This window comes from Geotrypetes seraphini, chromosome 2 (assembly GCF_902459505.1).
Source record: "Geotrypetes seraphini chromosome 2, aGeoSer1.1, whole genome shotgun sequence".
In the NCBI taxonomy this organism is placed as follows: domain Eukaryota; kingdom Metazoa; phylum Chordata; class Amphibia; order Gymnophiona; family Dermophiidae; genus Geotrypetes; species Geotrypetes seraphini.
This window is the reverse complement of record NC_047085.1, coordinates 254,545,394-254,560,835: the sequence shown is the minus strand read 5'-3', so window position 1 is coordinate 254,560,835 and position 15,442 is coordinate 254,545,394. Positions and strand designations below refer to the sequence as shown.

The following is a 15,442-nucleotide window of genomic DNA, read 5'->3' as shown; positions in this document are numbered from 1 at the left end:
TTGTGAAGGTGCTGTGCGCTGGATCTTTTTAAAATGGTGTTCTCCGGCGGGATCGGGGGGGCGGAGCAGGGCTCCCACGCCGGCCCGGTCTGGCTGGCTTGTGAAGGTGCTGTGCGCTGGATCTTTTTAAAATGGTGTTCTCCGGCAGGATCGGGGGGGCGGAGCAGGGCTCCCACGCCGGCCCGGTCTGGCTGGCTTGTGAAGGTGCTGTGCGCTGGATCTTTTTAAAATGGTGTTCTCCGGCAGGATCGGGGGGGGCGGAGCAGGGCTCCCACGCCGGCCCGGTCTGGCTGGCTTGTGAAGGTGCTGTGATATCAATTTTAGTGATTTCAATTTTCTTTGATTATGTTTTTTGTATTGTGTGTAACAATTGAAGAGTCAATTTTAAAAAACATAGCATAGTAAGGAGAGAATGGAAGGAAGATAGTAAAGGCAAAAAGCAGGATAGAGAGAGGGTAAAGGGGTAAGAACTCCATTATCTGCATCTGTCACCTTCATAACAGAAACCTGGCAGAAGAGGAAGGTGGGCAGAGAGAGTGGTTAGAAATGACAAGAGTGCCTCCTGTAGGCCTCTGATGGGTGCTCAGAGATTCGCCACATCTAGCATGGGCCCTGGCTATGTTTAACAACTAGCTCATAAAATTAATGAAAACTTAACAACCAGCTCATTAAATCCAGTTCCAGCACATCACTAGGGAAGGGTTGGTTTTTTTGTTTTGTTTTTTTTGGGGGGGGGAATGATAAAGTTCCAATTTGAAAAAGATGACATGGGTTATACATAATGTGACTATTTATTTTTTTCATCAAAATGGGGCATCTATTAATATTCAGTCCCACCCCCAATCTCGCCCTAGCTCCGCCCCCAATTTCTTCCATTCATTTTCATGTACGCACAATATCTTACTAATTCATAATGGTAAACATAAAATATTTTTTAAAATCCACAAAGCACACTGTACGCAGATAAAATGTTAATTATCATTTACGAGTTTCAGGGTTTTTTCAAAGATGTCAAGGCAGATTACTTTAAAATATGCAATGTCACCTCAGTAACTATAGAAAAATAGACAAATGTAGTGCAAAATATAGACAGCAGATATAAATTCTCAAAACAGATATATTTTGATCACTAAATTGATAATAAAATCATTTTACCTACCTTTGTTGTCTGGTGATTTCATGAGTCTGGTTGCACTTCCTTCTGACTGTGCATCCAATCTTTCTTTCTTTTGCATCCAACATTTCTTTCACAATCCAGTCCCATCCCCTTTGGGTCCAGGTCTCTCTCTCTTTTCCCTGTTACCATCCCCAGATCCAGTGTCAGTTTTCCTTTCTACCTTTGTTCCAGGTCTCCCTCTCTCTGAACCTCCCATAGTCCTGCATCTGCCTCCTGTCTTTTCCCTTTCGTCCAAGCCTTTTTCTCTGTAGTCTTTCTAATGTTCTTACAACACCCCCCTCCCTTTCTCTGCCTCTTTCTCTCCTTCTTTCCGTCCTCCCTCCTTTCCTCCCAGCAGTTTTTATCATATTTTTATCCTCCTTTTTTCCCCTCAGATCTAGTATCTGTCTCCTTCCTCTTTTCTTCCTTCCAGGTCTGGTATCTGTCTCTTCCCCTTCCCCCCTGCTCAGGCATCTCTCTCTCCGCTCCCTTCCTCCAGTTCTTCCTTCTCAATTTATTTTCTGCCTCTGTCTAAATTCTTTTTTACTATTCAGTCCTCAATTTCCCTCTTTCACTGTGTCTGCCTATAGCTTGCCCCCTCTTTCCCTCACCCCTTCCAGTAACTAACTCTATGCTCTTCCCTCAATCCTGCATGTGCCCTTTTTTTCTTTCTCCTTTCCACTTCCTTCCAGCGTCTGCTCCCCCTGTCCCTCACACTTCCATTCAGCGGCTGTCCCTCCTCTCCCCCACACTTCCTTTCAGTGTCTGTTTCCCTCTCTCTACCCCTTCCATCTACTGTTCACCCTCTGTCTCGCCTCTTCCATTCACTGCCCTCTCTGCTCTTTCCATCCAGTGTCCGCCCTCTCTCTCTCTTCCATATGGCATCTTCCCTCTTTCTATGCTCCTTCCATAAACTATCTATCCTGTGCCCCTTCTTTCCTTTGTACATGATTGATTTCAGCTCTGTCATCTCTCCATTTTTCTCTCTCTGTCACCACCCCCTCCCCTATGCTCTGGCATCTCTCTCTTCTCCTTTCTTTCCTTCCCTCCCCACGTTCTGGCATCATCCCTTCCCTGATTCCCTGGCATCTCACTCCTTTCCTTTTCTTCCATCTCTCCCTCCCCCTCCATGCTCTGACATCTTCTCCTTCCTTTTCCCTTGGTCTGGCATATCTTCCTCCTTCCCTCCATGCCCTGGCATCTCTTCTTCCCTCCAAGCTCTGGCATCTCCTTTCATTCCCTCCCTCATCTTCCTTCTACCTCCAGTTGGGTACAGTAACATTCTCCCCAATTCTCTCCCCCTCTGCTCCCTTTCCTCCTTCTGTCACCCAAGGCCTGGTGTCCTGAACTTCATCGGGCAGCAGCAGCATTCACATTTCGCTGCTGTTGCCAGCTTCAGGCCTTCCTCTCTGTTGGGTCCTCTCTTCATGAAAACAGGAAGTAGACAGGACCCGGCAAAGAGGAAGGCCTGAAGCCGGCAACAGCAGCGAATTATAAATGCTGCTGCTGCCCAAAGAAAGTAATGGTGCCAGGCTTTGGTGCACCCGAGGCAGACTACTTCTCCCCCCTCCCAGCCAAACCACCGCTGACCCTCCTATCTCTCCCTCCCATGTGAACCCTGCCAACCTCCCCACCCAGCTAGATGACCCAGCAACAAACCTCCCTCCATCAGCATTGGCAGCTGCAGCACGCTAAACAGGCTGCTTCGCGGCTTTCTCCTGCCGGCGAGTCCCTTTGCCACGTCACTGGGACATCTCGCTGGGAGGGTCGGCAGGGTTCACATGGGAGGGAGAGATAGGAGGGTCGGCAGGGCCGAGTGATGATGCTGCCGCTGCCGAATCCAGGCTGCGATCCCCTGTCCCGTTGCCTCCACTAACAGCTTCGGGACGCCCTCTTTGAAAACGGGACATTTCGGCATCCCGAAGCTGTGAGTGGGGACAGGGGATCTGAAAAAGGGATTGTCCCATTCAAAACAAGACGTATGGTCACCTTAGTTATACAAGTCCAGACCTCTTTTTCTTCTGGCATCATTGTATGAAAGTTTTCATTTCTAAGGAAACTGTGTAAGAAGGGAAATTTGTAGAGAGGGGCATATTTTGTTGATGGGAAACAGAAAACCAAATTTTGTAAAGTTTCATTGTTTAAAGTTAATAAATAAATAAATAAATGAAAAGACCTTAAAATTTTTCATAAGAAAAGATATCTTTACTATTTGCTTTGTGTACTTTACTTTTAAAGTGTACAGATAGGGTACCACTTTTTTTCAGATTTTAAAATTTTGGTGCAAATGTTTGATCTTAAGCTTTCAGAATTAGTTATAAAGCCAGCTTAAAACCCATAAGGACTGCACTGCTTGTTTTTTGTATAGCAGATAAGTCTGCTAGCGTTTGAGGGGAGGTGTTGTGGGTTTTTTTTACTCTTGACTATTTTGTGTTCACAGATTGCCCGTATGGTAAATGCTCTTCAGCAGCAGCAGCAGCGACAACCTGGCATAAAGCATTCACCATCTCATCCCATCGGGCCCAAGCCACACATGGATAGCATGGTCCCTAATGCTTTGAATATTGGACTCCCAGATTTGCAAGCCAAAGGTCAAATGCCTGGATATGGAGCTGGTAGTACTGTCCATTAATTCTAAAGTATTGATGTACATAATACTGTATTTATCAGATGATATTAGTTTATCTGTAAAGTAGCAGTGTTCAACAAGTGCAAGCGCCTGGGAGGTGTGTTACTTGGCCAGTATACAAACATAGCAGTGGATGGGGTAATTTGTTTGTTTGTTTGTAAAACTTGCAGCATGTCTCTCTCTCCCCCTCTAGCACCTCTCCTTTGCCCACCAACACATATCCTTCATCCTCCCTCTGTCCCCCCAATCCTGGCCTTTGCCAACAGTAGCAATTACACAATGCCCGGGCCAATCAGAAGTCTTTCCTCTGCCGCATTCCGCCCCTCTGAAACAGCTCCCTGTTTATGCATGTGCAGGATGCAGCAGGAGAAAGGCTCTGGGTTGGCCCAAATAACAAGTTGTCATTGCTGACAAAGACGGGATTGAAGGACTATGAGGCTGTGGCTGAAGATGAGGGATAGCTGCTAGGCTTATGAGGCTGTGGCTGAAGATGAGGGATAGCTGCTAGGCTTATGAGGCTGTGGCTGAAGATGAGGGATAGCTGCTAGGCTTATGAGGGAGGAAAGCTGAGGGAAGAAGAGGGAGAGGTGCTGGATATGGTGGGGGGAGGGGGTTGCTTGACCTACATGTGGAGGAGGACATGAGAGATGCCAGACTAGGGAGATACTGGACTTAAGGAGGGCTGAGAAGAGGGGGAAATCTCAGACCATGGGTGGAGGGAGAAAGTGAGTAGGTGGAGATATAATGGATCCATAGGAGATGTGGCTACACAATTCCTGATGCTGTTCTCCTTCCAGGGTTATGTAGGCAGAAAACCATGCACCAGAAGTGAAATCCTACTAAGTATGATTTACCACTTACAAACCTTGAAGGAGCACAGCATCAGAGTTTGTGAAGCTGCATCTCCTGTCACTAGGTTATGCTTCCTGCAGCTGCTCTCCACTCTGAACTACTTCCCTTTTGTTCATTGAAGCTTTTTTTTTTTGGTGGGGGGGGAACAGGATATTATCCCAGGACAAGCAGGCAGCCTATTCTCACATATGGGTGACGTCATCCACAGAGCCCGGATGCGAACAGCCTTGCAAGCATACTTGCTTGTAGAAAACTTCAGAAGTTTCAAGTCAGCCGCACCGCACATGCGCAAGTGCCTTCCCGCCCAGCACAGGGCGAGTCTCCTCAGTTCGCAGTTTTCCACGGAGCAGAGAAGTCTGTACTTGGATGGTCTGCGCTGAACTTCTTTCACTTCATGCCTTCTTTCACTGCAGTTTGTGTTCTTTTTAGTCGCGAATCGCTGTTACTTTCTGTAGCTATAAGTCGTGCGAGCGCTGTGCTACTCTTCAACCTCAAGCTCTTAAATGTCGTCGGGTTTTAGTGGAAAATCTCTTTAGGATGGACTCTTCAGAGACACTCTCAACCTCGAGTGCTGTCTCGGTTCCACCTTCCACCAAGGGTCCTCCTGCTTCCACGAATCCGACCTCGAGTCTCATCAGACTTTCCTCGTTTGGATCATCTTTGGCCTTAAGTACACCTGCTTTATCTTCTCCTGAGTTTCCCTCGGGTCAGATACCTAAGCAGAAGGTTCCGGCGGTGGTCCTCGAGCTCTCCAAGTCAAAGCATATCTCAACTGCCACCTTGGAGCCTTTAACCTCTGCAAGTGGTCCAGTTTGAGATGTGGATCCACATTTGCAGGCTTCTCTCCAGACCTTGTTGGAGCAGCAATTTGTTCAGTTATTGATCAAATATGGTTCTGCCATGACTCTGCTTCCTGTAATCCAACCTGGGCAATCAGCAGCTTCCGTGAGGTCGAATCCCTGCTTGTGCCTCGAGCTGAAACTTCACACACACTGCAAGGAGCCGAGTCTTTGCGAGTGTTTGGTTTGGCATCTACTCACTCTGTGCAAGGTGTAGATTCTTTGAGAGTGTCTCGACAGGAACCCTCACACTCCATGCAAGGAGCAGAGTCTTTGGGAGTGCGTCGAGATTCCTCGATCCAAACCACTGAGTTTCGATCTACAACTTCTAGCCCTATTCATTCACCAGCAGCACTGCCTGTTTCCATACATAGGGCAAAGTCTCCTCGATCCTACTCGAGACCTGCTTTCAGTCACCACTCTCGTCGTCGATCGAGGCCCTCATCGTGGCATCCATGCAGGTCTTCCAAAGAACAGCCTTCCTTGTCTAAGCCTCATTATCCCAGGACAAGCAGGCAGGTATTTTCACTAATGGGTGACGTGATCCAACGGAGCCCCGATGCGGACGCCTCACAAGCAGTCTTGCTTGATGAAACTCGAAGTTTCGAGTCGCCCGCGCATGCGCAAGTGCCTTTCCGCCCAGCACAGGGTGCGTCTCCTCAGTTCTTACTTTTCCGCGAAGCCGAGAAGTCCGTCTTCGACTCTCTGCGCAAAGTTTTCTTCACTTGTGCCTTCTAAGTCCGGTTTTGGGTTTATTTTCTCATAATCACTGATTTTCATCATGTTTTGTTGTTTTAAAAAAAAAAAAAAAAAAAATTTTTTTCCATCCGTTTGGCCAGGCAGGCCACGTGGCCGCAGCCCCGCGGCTTCGATCTCGCGGCGGAGCTCTTCCGGCCTATGTCCCGGCCTGCTACCGGTTTTAAAAAGTGTTCCAAGTGCCAGCGCGCGATTTCACTGACGGACCCTCATCGATGCTGTCTTCGGTGTTTAGGGCCTCAACACCTCCCGAAATCGTGCCGGCCTTGCTCAACACTTACAGCCCGTGCTTTCAAGCGTCATTGCATCTTGTGGGAGTCGCTGTTCAGCATGGAGTCTTCAAGGGAGGTATATCAGCCTATCCCGAGGCTCCCCAGGCTTCCACATCTTCTACTCCGAGCCTCATCAAACCTGCTTCATTTGTCCCAGCTCAGTCTTCGACGCAGGCTGTGGTGCCTTCCTCTGTCTCCTCAGGTCAGATTGCGCAGCAGCCCATTCCCCCCAGAAGTGCTCAAAGTGCCCAAGGCTTCTATGCTCAAAGTGCCCAAGGCTTCTAAGTCCAAGCACTCTCACACTGCCTCGAGGGAGCACGAAGCCCGTGCAGGTGGTCCCGTTGAAGACGCGGATCCATCCTTGCTGGCTTCGTTCCAGACCTTGCTTGAGAAACTATTCATTCAGCTCTTTACCACAATGAGGCCGAAGCTTCTTTCTCAAATCCAGCCTGGGCATGCGGAGGTCTCCCGCGAGGTCGAGCCGCCCCCCGGTGCCTCAGCAGTACGCACACTCTCTACAGGGAGCAGAGTCTCTGCGAGTGTCTGGTCTGGCATAGATACATGCATTGCAAGGAGCAGAGTCTTTGCCCATGTCTCCATTGGAACCGATTCACTCGATGCAAGGAGTATATTCTTTGCGAGTGCCTCCATTGGAACCTATCCACTCGATGCAAGGGCTCGAGTCTTTGCGAGTGCCTCGAGATGCTTCTAGCCATCCTCCTCTGCTTCGATCCACCACTTCCAGCCCCATCCACTCTGGGGGCCTCAGCGAAGACACACTCGCCTTGTCTATCGAGGCCTGCTTCCAGGCATAGCTCGCACCATCGATCGAGGCATTCTTCGAGGCATTCATCCAGGCATGCCTCGCCTCATCGGAAGCAGCCTTTTCTTCAATATTCACCACCGGCTACTTCACCTCCTCCTATGCCGGAGCTCGAGGACACGATGGGATCTTTTTCTCCACCTAGATCCCCATCCTCATTGGATCAGGAGGCCTCGAAGTCCTCGAGCCCATCTCGAGGCCCTGCTTTGGCTGACCAGCTGTTGTTCTCTTCTTTTCTCTGTCAGATGGCAGCTGATTTGGATATCCAACTGGACACAGGGTCCAAATTCTCTAAGGAGTTTCTCGAGACAATGCATCTCCCTCAACCTCCTGCTGAATCCCTCAGGCTTCCTCTTCATAAGCTGCTGGATCAGACCTTTGTCCGCTGTCTGGAGACTCCCTATTCCATCCCCATTGTTCCGGGCAAATTGGATGCCAGGTACTGTACGGTTTATCATAAGGGGTTTGACGGTGCCCAGCTCTCTCATCAATCCCTGTTGCTGGAGTCTTCATTGAAGCGGTCTCATCCCTCCCAGGTATATGCCACTGTTCCACCTGGCAGGGAGGGCAAGACGATGGACAGATTTGGCAGGCGAATTTACCAGAACTCTATGATGACATCCAGAGTTCTCAACTACAATTTCCATTTTATTACATATTTTGAGTTTTTCCTGTCTGTCCTTCCTAAGTTCATGGTCTATTTGGATCCTCGGGCCCACTTTGAGTTCCAAGAAATCCTGGCCTCGTTGTCCCAACTCCGTTTGTAGCTGATGCAGTGGGATCTTCTGTATCTGGTTGAGGAGGATTGATTTAGTCGGTTATTCCAGTAGGTTGGGCTTTCTCCATTGAGAGCCTTGTAAAGTAAGCAGTAGAATTTGAAGTGCACTCTCGCTTCTATTGGAAGCCAGTGTGAGTCATGGTATGCCTCTGTGATATGGTCATATTTTTTTAGGAAATAGACAAGGCTCAGGGCTGTATTCTGTATTGTCTGCAATTGCTTCATCATGGTCGCAGGACAAGGTAGGTATAGTATGTTACATTAGTCTATCATCCCAAGGATAAGAGATTGTACCAATAGTAGAAATTGCTTCTTTTTGAAGAATGTTCAGATTTTTCTTAGATTTCTCATGGTCATGAACGATGCCTTTATTATTTTGTTAATTTGGGGTTGCATGGTGCAGCCTCTGTCAGTTTTGACTCCTAGCAATTTTAGTGTAGGTTGTATTGGGTATGAGATCGAGTTTATTACAAGATTAGTTAATGTTGGAGCTTTGTTGTTTTCTAGTAGGATGAAATTTGTTTTGTCAGGGTTAAGTTTTAATTTGTGCTCTGTCATCCAAATTGCAACTGAATCGAGAGTTTTGTGTATTGTGCTTGTCATGACGGTTCTGGTTGGTCGAAGGGTAGGAGAATAGTGATGTCATCTGCGTAGCTGTATGAAATTATGCCATGATTATCTAGGTAGTAGCTTAGGGAGGCTATGTATATATTGAATAATCTAGGTGATAGGGGTGATCCTTGGGGAACTCCACAGGGGTTAGACCATGGTTCTGATTTTTCTTGCCTTGTTTTAACTCTGTAAGTTTTAACTCTGTAAGTTCTTGATTGTAGGAATCCTTTGAACCATGCAAGTACTTTGCCTGAGATTCCTATTGAATCGAGAGTTTGTAGAAGCATGTCGTGGTCTACCAAATCGAAGGCTGCAGAAAGGTCTAGTTGTATCAGCAGTATTTTCTTGCCTGTACAGAGGTGTTGTCTTGCAGTGTCCATTAGTGTTCCTAGTAGTGTCTCCGTGCTGTATTTGGCTCTGAATCCCGATTGTGTGGGGTGGAGTATGTTGTGATTCTCTAGGTAAGAGGCTAAATTTTTTGCTACAAGACCTTCCATCAGTTTGATGTACAATGGGATTTAGGCAATGGATCTGTAATTGGATGGTTGGTCTTTTGCTCCTTTAGGGTCCTTTAATATCGGAGTTATTATGATTTCACTGAGTTCTTGTGGGAAATAACCCTCTAGTAGTGATGAGTATATCCATTGTAGAAATAGGGAGCGGAATAATATGCTAGAGTTTTTCAGTAGGTATGGGGGGCAATGGTTGAGTTCACAGGCTACATGGCTGTATTTATTATAAAGATTGTTGAACTCTGCCCATTCTATAGGTGAGAAATGGGACCAGGTTCTATCTACTGCGATTGAGTCTTTTTCTATTGGTGGAAATGATTTCTCTATGTGTGAGGGTGTTGAAAGAGGCTCTGATATTTGCGATTTTGTTTTTGAAGTAGGTAGCTAAGAGGGTGGCTGTAGGTGGGGGCAAATTGTTGTTCTCTATGTATGGTGTTGTGTTTGTGAGGACGTTTAGTAGCTGGAATAGCTTTTTTGAGTCTTGGGGTCCATCTCCAATTTGTTTCGAGTAGTATGCCCTTCTTTTTCTTTCAGTTTTTGTTTGTACTTTCGGTTTGTTGCTATCCATGCTATTTTTGTGGATTCTTGGTCGCTTTTTCTCCATTTTCTTTCCAGTTATCTACATTGTCTTTTGAGTTGGAGTAGTTCATTGTCAAACCATTTGTTTGATTTTCTGTGGATTTTGGTTTTAGGTTTTACTGGGGCTAGTTCGTTTAATGTGGTCCTACTTAGCAGGTTCCATTTTGAGATGAAGTCTTTAGATGTGTAGTGTTGGATTATGGTGTCTGTTTTTGTCCAGAATACTGAGGGATCTATATGTTTGCGTGAGAGGAAGGTAGTCTGTTGAGTAGTTGGAGTGTATTTGTTACAAGACCAATTGATTTCAAAGGAGTAGGTGTAGTGATCAGACCAAAGGGAACAGTTCCATTTTCCATTTAAGGTTTGAATTTCTGGGTGTGAGGTCTGTTGGGACATGTATGCTACGATGTCCAGCTGGTGTCCTTTTTCATGTGTAGTTTGGGGATCTAAGATTTTATATGTTAGGGCTTCTAGGTATGCTAGCTAGTACGATTTCAGCATTTTTGTAGGAATGGTTTTCAAGGTGAAGGTTGAGGTCTCCTAGAAGGAGGTTGAAGGTAGTTGCTAGGGAGTTTCGATAGATAAATTCTTCAAATATTGGCTTGGCTGTACTCCAGTTACTTGGGGTTATGTAGCATAGTATGCATGTGAGTGTTCCTTTAAGTGATGTGCTTGAGAGTTGACAGGCAAGTAAATCCATGTATTGGTCTGTTATTTTGTGTCTCTGGCTATGATGGCATTATCCCAGGACAAGCAGGCATGATATTCTCACATGTGGGTGATGTCATCTACGGAGCCCCAATGCGGACAGCATTTCAAGCAAACTTGATTGAAGATTCAAGCTTGCTGTGCTGCACCACCACGCATGTGTGCCTCCTGCTCCACTAGAGGGCACATCCCCTCCTCGTGGTCTCCAGTTCGTTTTTTTCCGCTGTGCTAAGAAGACACGTTTTTTCTTAGCTCTGCCCCAGTGCCTTCTTTGCACCGCGATTTGTTGTTTTTTCTTCGTTAAAAGTCGCTATGCGTATAAAATTTCTTTCTTCTTCCTGCTCTTCGCGCTTTTTTCTCGCGATCCGGGGGCTCCCTGGTTGTCGCAGCCGCGTGGCCTGATTGGCCACGGTCGCCTGGACTTCCTATGTCCCGGCCCGTTTCGGGCTTTAAAAAGTGCACCGGGTGCGAGCGTCTTCTATCACTCACAGACCCGCATCGCTGGTGCATCCTCTGCCTGGGGGCCGATCATCCAACAGAAACTTGCCCCTGGTGCGCAACCTTCCAACACTGGGCGCTCCGCTGATGAAGGGCCCGCATGGCGGACCTATTTGCCGCCAATCAACCCTCGGCCTCGAGATTGGCCCCGGCCTCGATCTCAGGTACCTCGGCCCCGCCTCGGGACTCGACCTCAAAGACCCCGAGCTCTCAGAAGTCTTTGGCTCCGGGTAAGTCCCCTCTTCCTTCCTCAAGTTCCATACCTCCAAAGAAGCCAACCTCGGGGACAATGGCCGGACAAGGGGGGAGTTCCTTGCCCACGGCCCCGGCGAAACCCCCGAAGACCTCGGGACGTGCCTCCACCACTTGGGAATGCTCTGAATCGAGATCGCCCCCAGTGGAATGCACCGCAGCCTCGGACATGCCGTCGATGCTGTCTGTGCCGGTATTCCAGGAGCTGCTCCGAGCAATAATCACAACGGAGCTCTCCGCTGCCATGGCTCACCTTCAACCAGCCTCAACCTCGACCTCGCGTGCGCCGGACCAGCCTGAGCAACGTGTCGAGACCCCTCAAGGCAAAGCACGCCGTTTTCGCCACCTCTCTTCTTCCTCGGATTCCTCTCCGAGGCACTCGAGGCGCGCGTCCCCGGCGGAGCACCGCGGGGCGAAACGAAAATTGAAGTCCCTCTCTAAAAAGGCCCGGAGTTCGCCTCCGGTTCGAGGCCGCTCCCCCTCGACCTGATCGAGGGGACCGCTATGGGTTACTGAGCTGTCTCTCACTAACCCACAGCTCCTACTGACTCCCCCTCGGACCGGGGCTCCGGTCCGAGGCTCCAGGCTTTCGCCGAGGGAGTCCGGGGAGGGGTCACCGACCCGACATCGGTCGGTACCCCGTACCCCGGCGGCGTCCCCGAGGGGCTCCTCGAGGCGACCCAGGTCCTCGACCCGGGAGCGTTTCCATAGCGCTTCCTCGGCGTCGGATCTAGGGTCCAAGCGAGAACCTCACTATTCGAGGGAGGCTTCCCCTTCCTTCTCGGTGAAACGGAGGTCTCGGTCACCGTCCCCGCAAGGGGCCACGGGATCCCACCGACCTTCCTTCACGAGGTTCGTCCAGGACATGGGACGTGCCCTTGACTTGGACTTACAATCCGACTCGAGGTACTCCAAGGAGTACCTGGTGGAGCTGAATATGCCTTCCCCGCCCCGGGAGTCCCTCCAGCTACCGCTGAACCCGGTACTCCGGCAGACCCTCATAAGGAACCTCGAGACCCCCCTACATGGTGACGGCGGTCCCATCGAAAATGGAGTCTTACCGAACAGTGCCTTGCCCGGGATTTGAGCAACCACAGTTGTCCCACCAATCCTTACTGGTGGAGTCTTCTCTGAAGAAAGCTCACCCCTCTAGAGTGTCCACGGCGGTTCCTCCTGGACGCGAAGGCCGGACACTAGACAAATTCGGACGCCGTTTGTATCAGAACTCTATGATGGCCTCTAGGGTCCTGAACTACACTTTCACCTTTTCCTCCTACCTGAAACACCTCATTGGGCTGCTGACTTCCTTCTCGGGGGACCTACCTGCTCCTCGCCAGGCAGCGTTTGGCCTCCTCCTCGAGGATTTTTCCAACCTCCGACTGCACTTGTTCCATGCCGCTTACGATGGCTTTGAACTGTCTTCCAGGGTCGCAGCCTTCGCGGTGGCCATGCGCCGACTGGCGTGGCTAGGGCTCGTCGATATGGACCCTAACCTGCAAGATCGGTTAGCTAACCTCCCTTGCGTCGGGAAGGAACTGTTTGACGACACCATCGAGGCAGCTACGAAACGGTTGTCGGAACACGAACGTTCCTTCGCATCCCTTGTCCGGCAAAAACCTAAACCGCAAGCCTCTCGCCCCTTCCGGGGATTGCCTCGCCGCTACCCCCAGAAGTCTACTCCGGCCTTTTCCAGACCGCCGCCGCGACGCCCCCAGGCTCACTCTAGGGCTCCACCAAAATCACAGCCCACTGCGCCTGCGAAGCCGTCTCCGTCCTTTTGACGGGATGAGCGGACCGGGGCGGGCCCCCTCCGCACCTCCACCTGGTCTCCTTCCCATCGGGGGCCGCCTACAAGCCTACTACCCTCGCTGGGAAGACATCGAGGACTCATGGGTCCTTGACATGATCTCATCAGGGTACTCGCTCAACTTTCGGGAGGTTCCTCCCGACAGCCCACCGAGTACATGTCCTCCCAATCGAGCGCAGCTGTCCCTCCTCCTCTCCGAGGCACAGGACCTCCTTCGCCTGCGGGCGGTGGAACCAGTTCCCCAAAATCAAAGGGGCCAAGGGTTTTACTCCCGATACTTCCTGGTACCGAAGAAGACGGGAGACCTGCGCCCGATCCTGGACTTGAGGCGCCTGAACAAATTTCTGACGAGGGAAAAGTTTCGGATGCTTTCCCTTCCGATTCTTTACCCCCTGATCGACGAGGGCGATTGGCTCTGCTCCCTTGATCTGAAGGAGGCCTACACCCATGTTCCGGTGCACCCTGCTTATCGCAGATTCCTCCGCTTTCAGGTGGGGGACCTCCACCTACAATACCGGGTCCTCCCCTTCGGCCTGTCCTCGTCCCCCCGAGTCTTCACGAAGTGCCTCGTAGTGGTCGCGGCTGCCTTGCGCTCCCAGGGTCTGCAAGTATTCCCATACCTGGACGATTGGCTGATCAAAGCCCCGACCAGGGAGGGGGCTATCTCAGCGACCCGACAGACTATTACTTCGCTTCAGTGTCTGGAGTTCGAGATAAACTTTCCAAAATCCCAGCTGTGCCCCTCTCAGTCCTTACAATTCATCGGGGCCGTGCTAGACACGGTCCGTCTTCGTTCCTTCCTCCCCCCTCAGCGGCGGGAGACGTTGGTAAATCTGAGCCGACAGGTATCGAGATCAACCTCAGTCTCGGCACGACAGATGATGACGCTCCTCGGCCATATGGCCTCCACAGTCCACGTTACCCCGCTTGCTCGCCTTTACCTGCGGTTACCACAGTGGACTTTGGCATCACAATGGCGTCAGGATCCGGGACCCGATCAACCGCCATGTGACAGTGACTCCTTCCTTGCAAAGATCGCTCCGTTGGTGGACCGACTCTTCGAATCTTTCCACGGGTTTGCTCTTTCTCCCCCCCCCCACATCACAAGGTCCTAACCACGGACTCGTTGGAGTACGCTTGGGGGGCTCATGTAGACGGTCTACACACTCAAGGTCTGTGGACCACAGAGGACCGTCGCTGCCACATCAACGTGCTGGAGCTTCGGGCCATTTACCTCGCCGCGGTGGCCTTTCAGCATCTGCTTCACGACCGGGTGGTTCTCGTCCGCACAGACAACCAGGTGGCGATGTACTACGTAAACAAGCAAGGAGGGACGGGGTCTTGGCCCCTCTGCCAGGAGGCCTTACGGCTCTGGGAGTGGGTGGTCTCCCAAAACATTTCCCTTCGAGCGGTTTACATACAAGGGGAACAAAACTGCCTGGCGGACAGGCTCAGCCGCCTCCTCCAGCCACACGAGTGGTCCCTGCATTCTCAGGTGCTGCGACAGGTGTTCGACACGTGGGGGACTCCCCAGATAGATCTGTTCGCCTCCCCCGACAATCAAAAACCGCCTCTCTTCTGTTCAAGGATATACTCCCCGGACCGTCTCGAGGCCGATGCCTTCCTCCTAGATTGGGAGGGAAAATTCCTCTATGCGTTCCTGCCGTTTCCTCTGATTCTGAGGACGCTGGTCCATCTAAAATCTCTGAGGGCCACTCTGATCTTGATCGCTCCTCGATGGCCCCGCCAGCCTTGGTTTTCCCTACTACTTCAACTCAGTGTCAGGGAACCTCTGCTTCTGCCTGTCTTTCCCTCTCTGCTATCTCAGAGTCGGGGTTCACTGTTACATCCCAATCTTCGGTCTCTTCATCTGACTGCTTGGTTTCTTTCCCCTTGACTTCCTTCCCTGTATCTCAGTCGGTCAGGGAAGTGTTGGAGGCTTCTCGGAAAGTCTCGACTAGACTCTGCTATTCTCAGAAGTGGACTAGATTCTCGTCCTGGTGCTCCTCTCACCGCCAGGACCCGGTGTCGGTCCCTGTGTCTTTGGTTCTGGAATAGTTGCTCCATTTATCTCACTCTGGCCTGAAGACCAATTCCATTCGAGTCCATCTCAGCGCCATTGCTGCCTTTCATCAGCCCCTGGAAGGGAAGGCTCTTTCACTCCATCCCTTGGTTTCCCGTTTCATGAAGGGGCTTTTGAATGTTCATCCTCCCCTCAAACCGCCCCCGGTGGTTTGGGATCTTAATGTGGTTCTAGCTCAACTGATGAAACCTCCATTTGAGCCTATGGATAAGTGTCATCTTAAGTTCCTCACTTGGAAAGTGATCTTCCTACTCGCTCTCACTTCTGCTCGGAGGGTTAGCGAGCT

At 50.3% G+C, this 15,442-nt stretch overlaps 1 protein-coding gene across 2 annotated transcripts in view; it reads left to right on the top strand.

Annotated features, from left to right (window-relative positions):
* TNRC6B (trinucleotide repeat containing adaptor 6B) overlaps positions 1–15,442 on the top strand; it is a 712,161-nt gene that overhangs the window by 555,486 nt on the left and 141,233 nt on the right. For both annotated transcript variants that reach the window (XM_033929420.1, XM_033929419.1), the window contains one exon: positions 3,597–3,771. In XM_033929420.1, the coding sequence (XP_033785311.1) occupies positions 3,597–3,771 (175 nt within the window). The remainder of the gene's footprint in view (positions 1–3,596; positions 3,772–15,442) is intronic.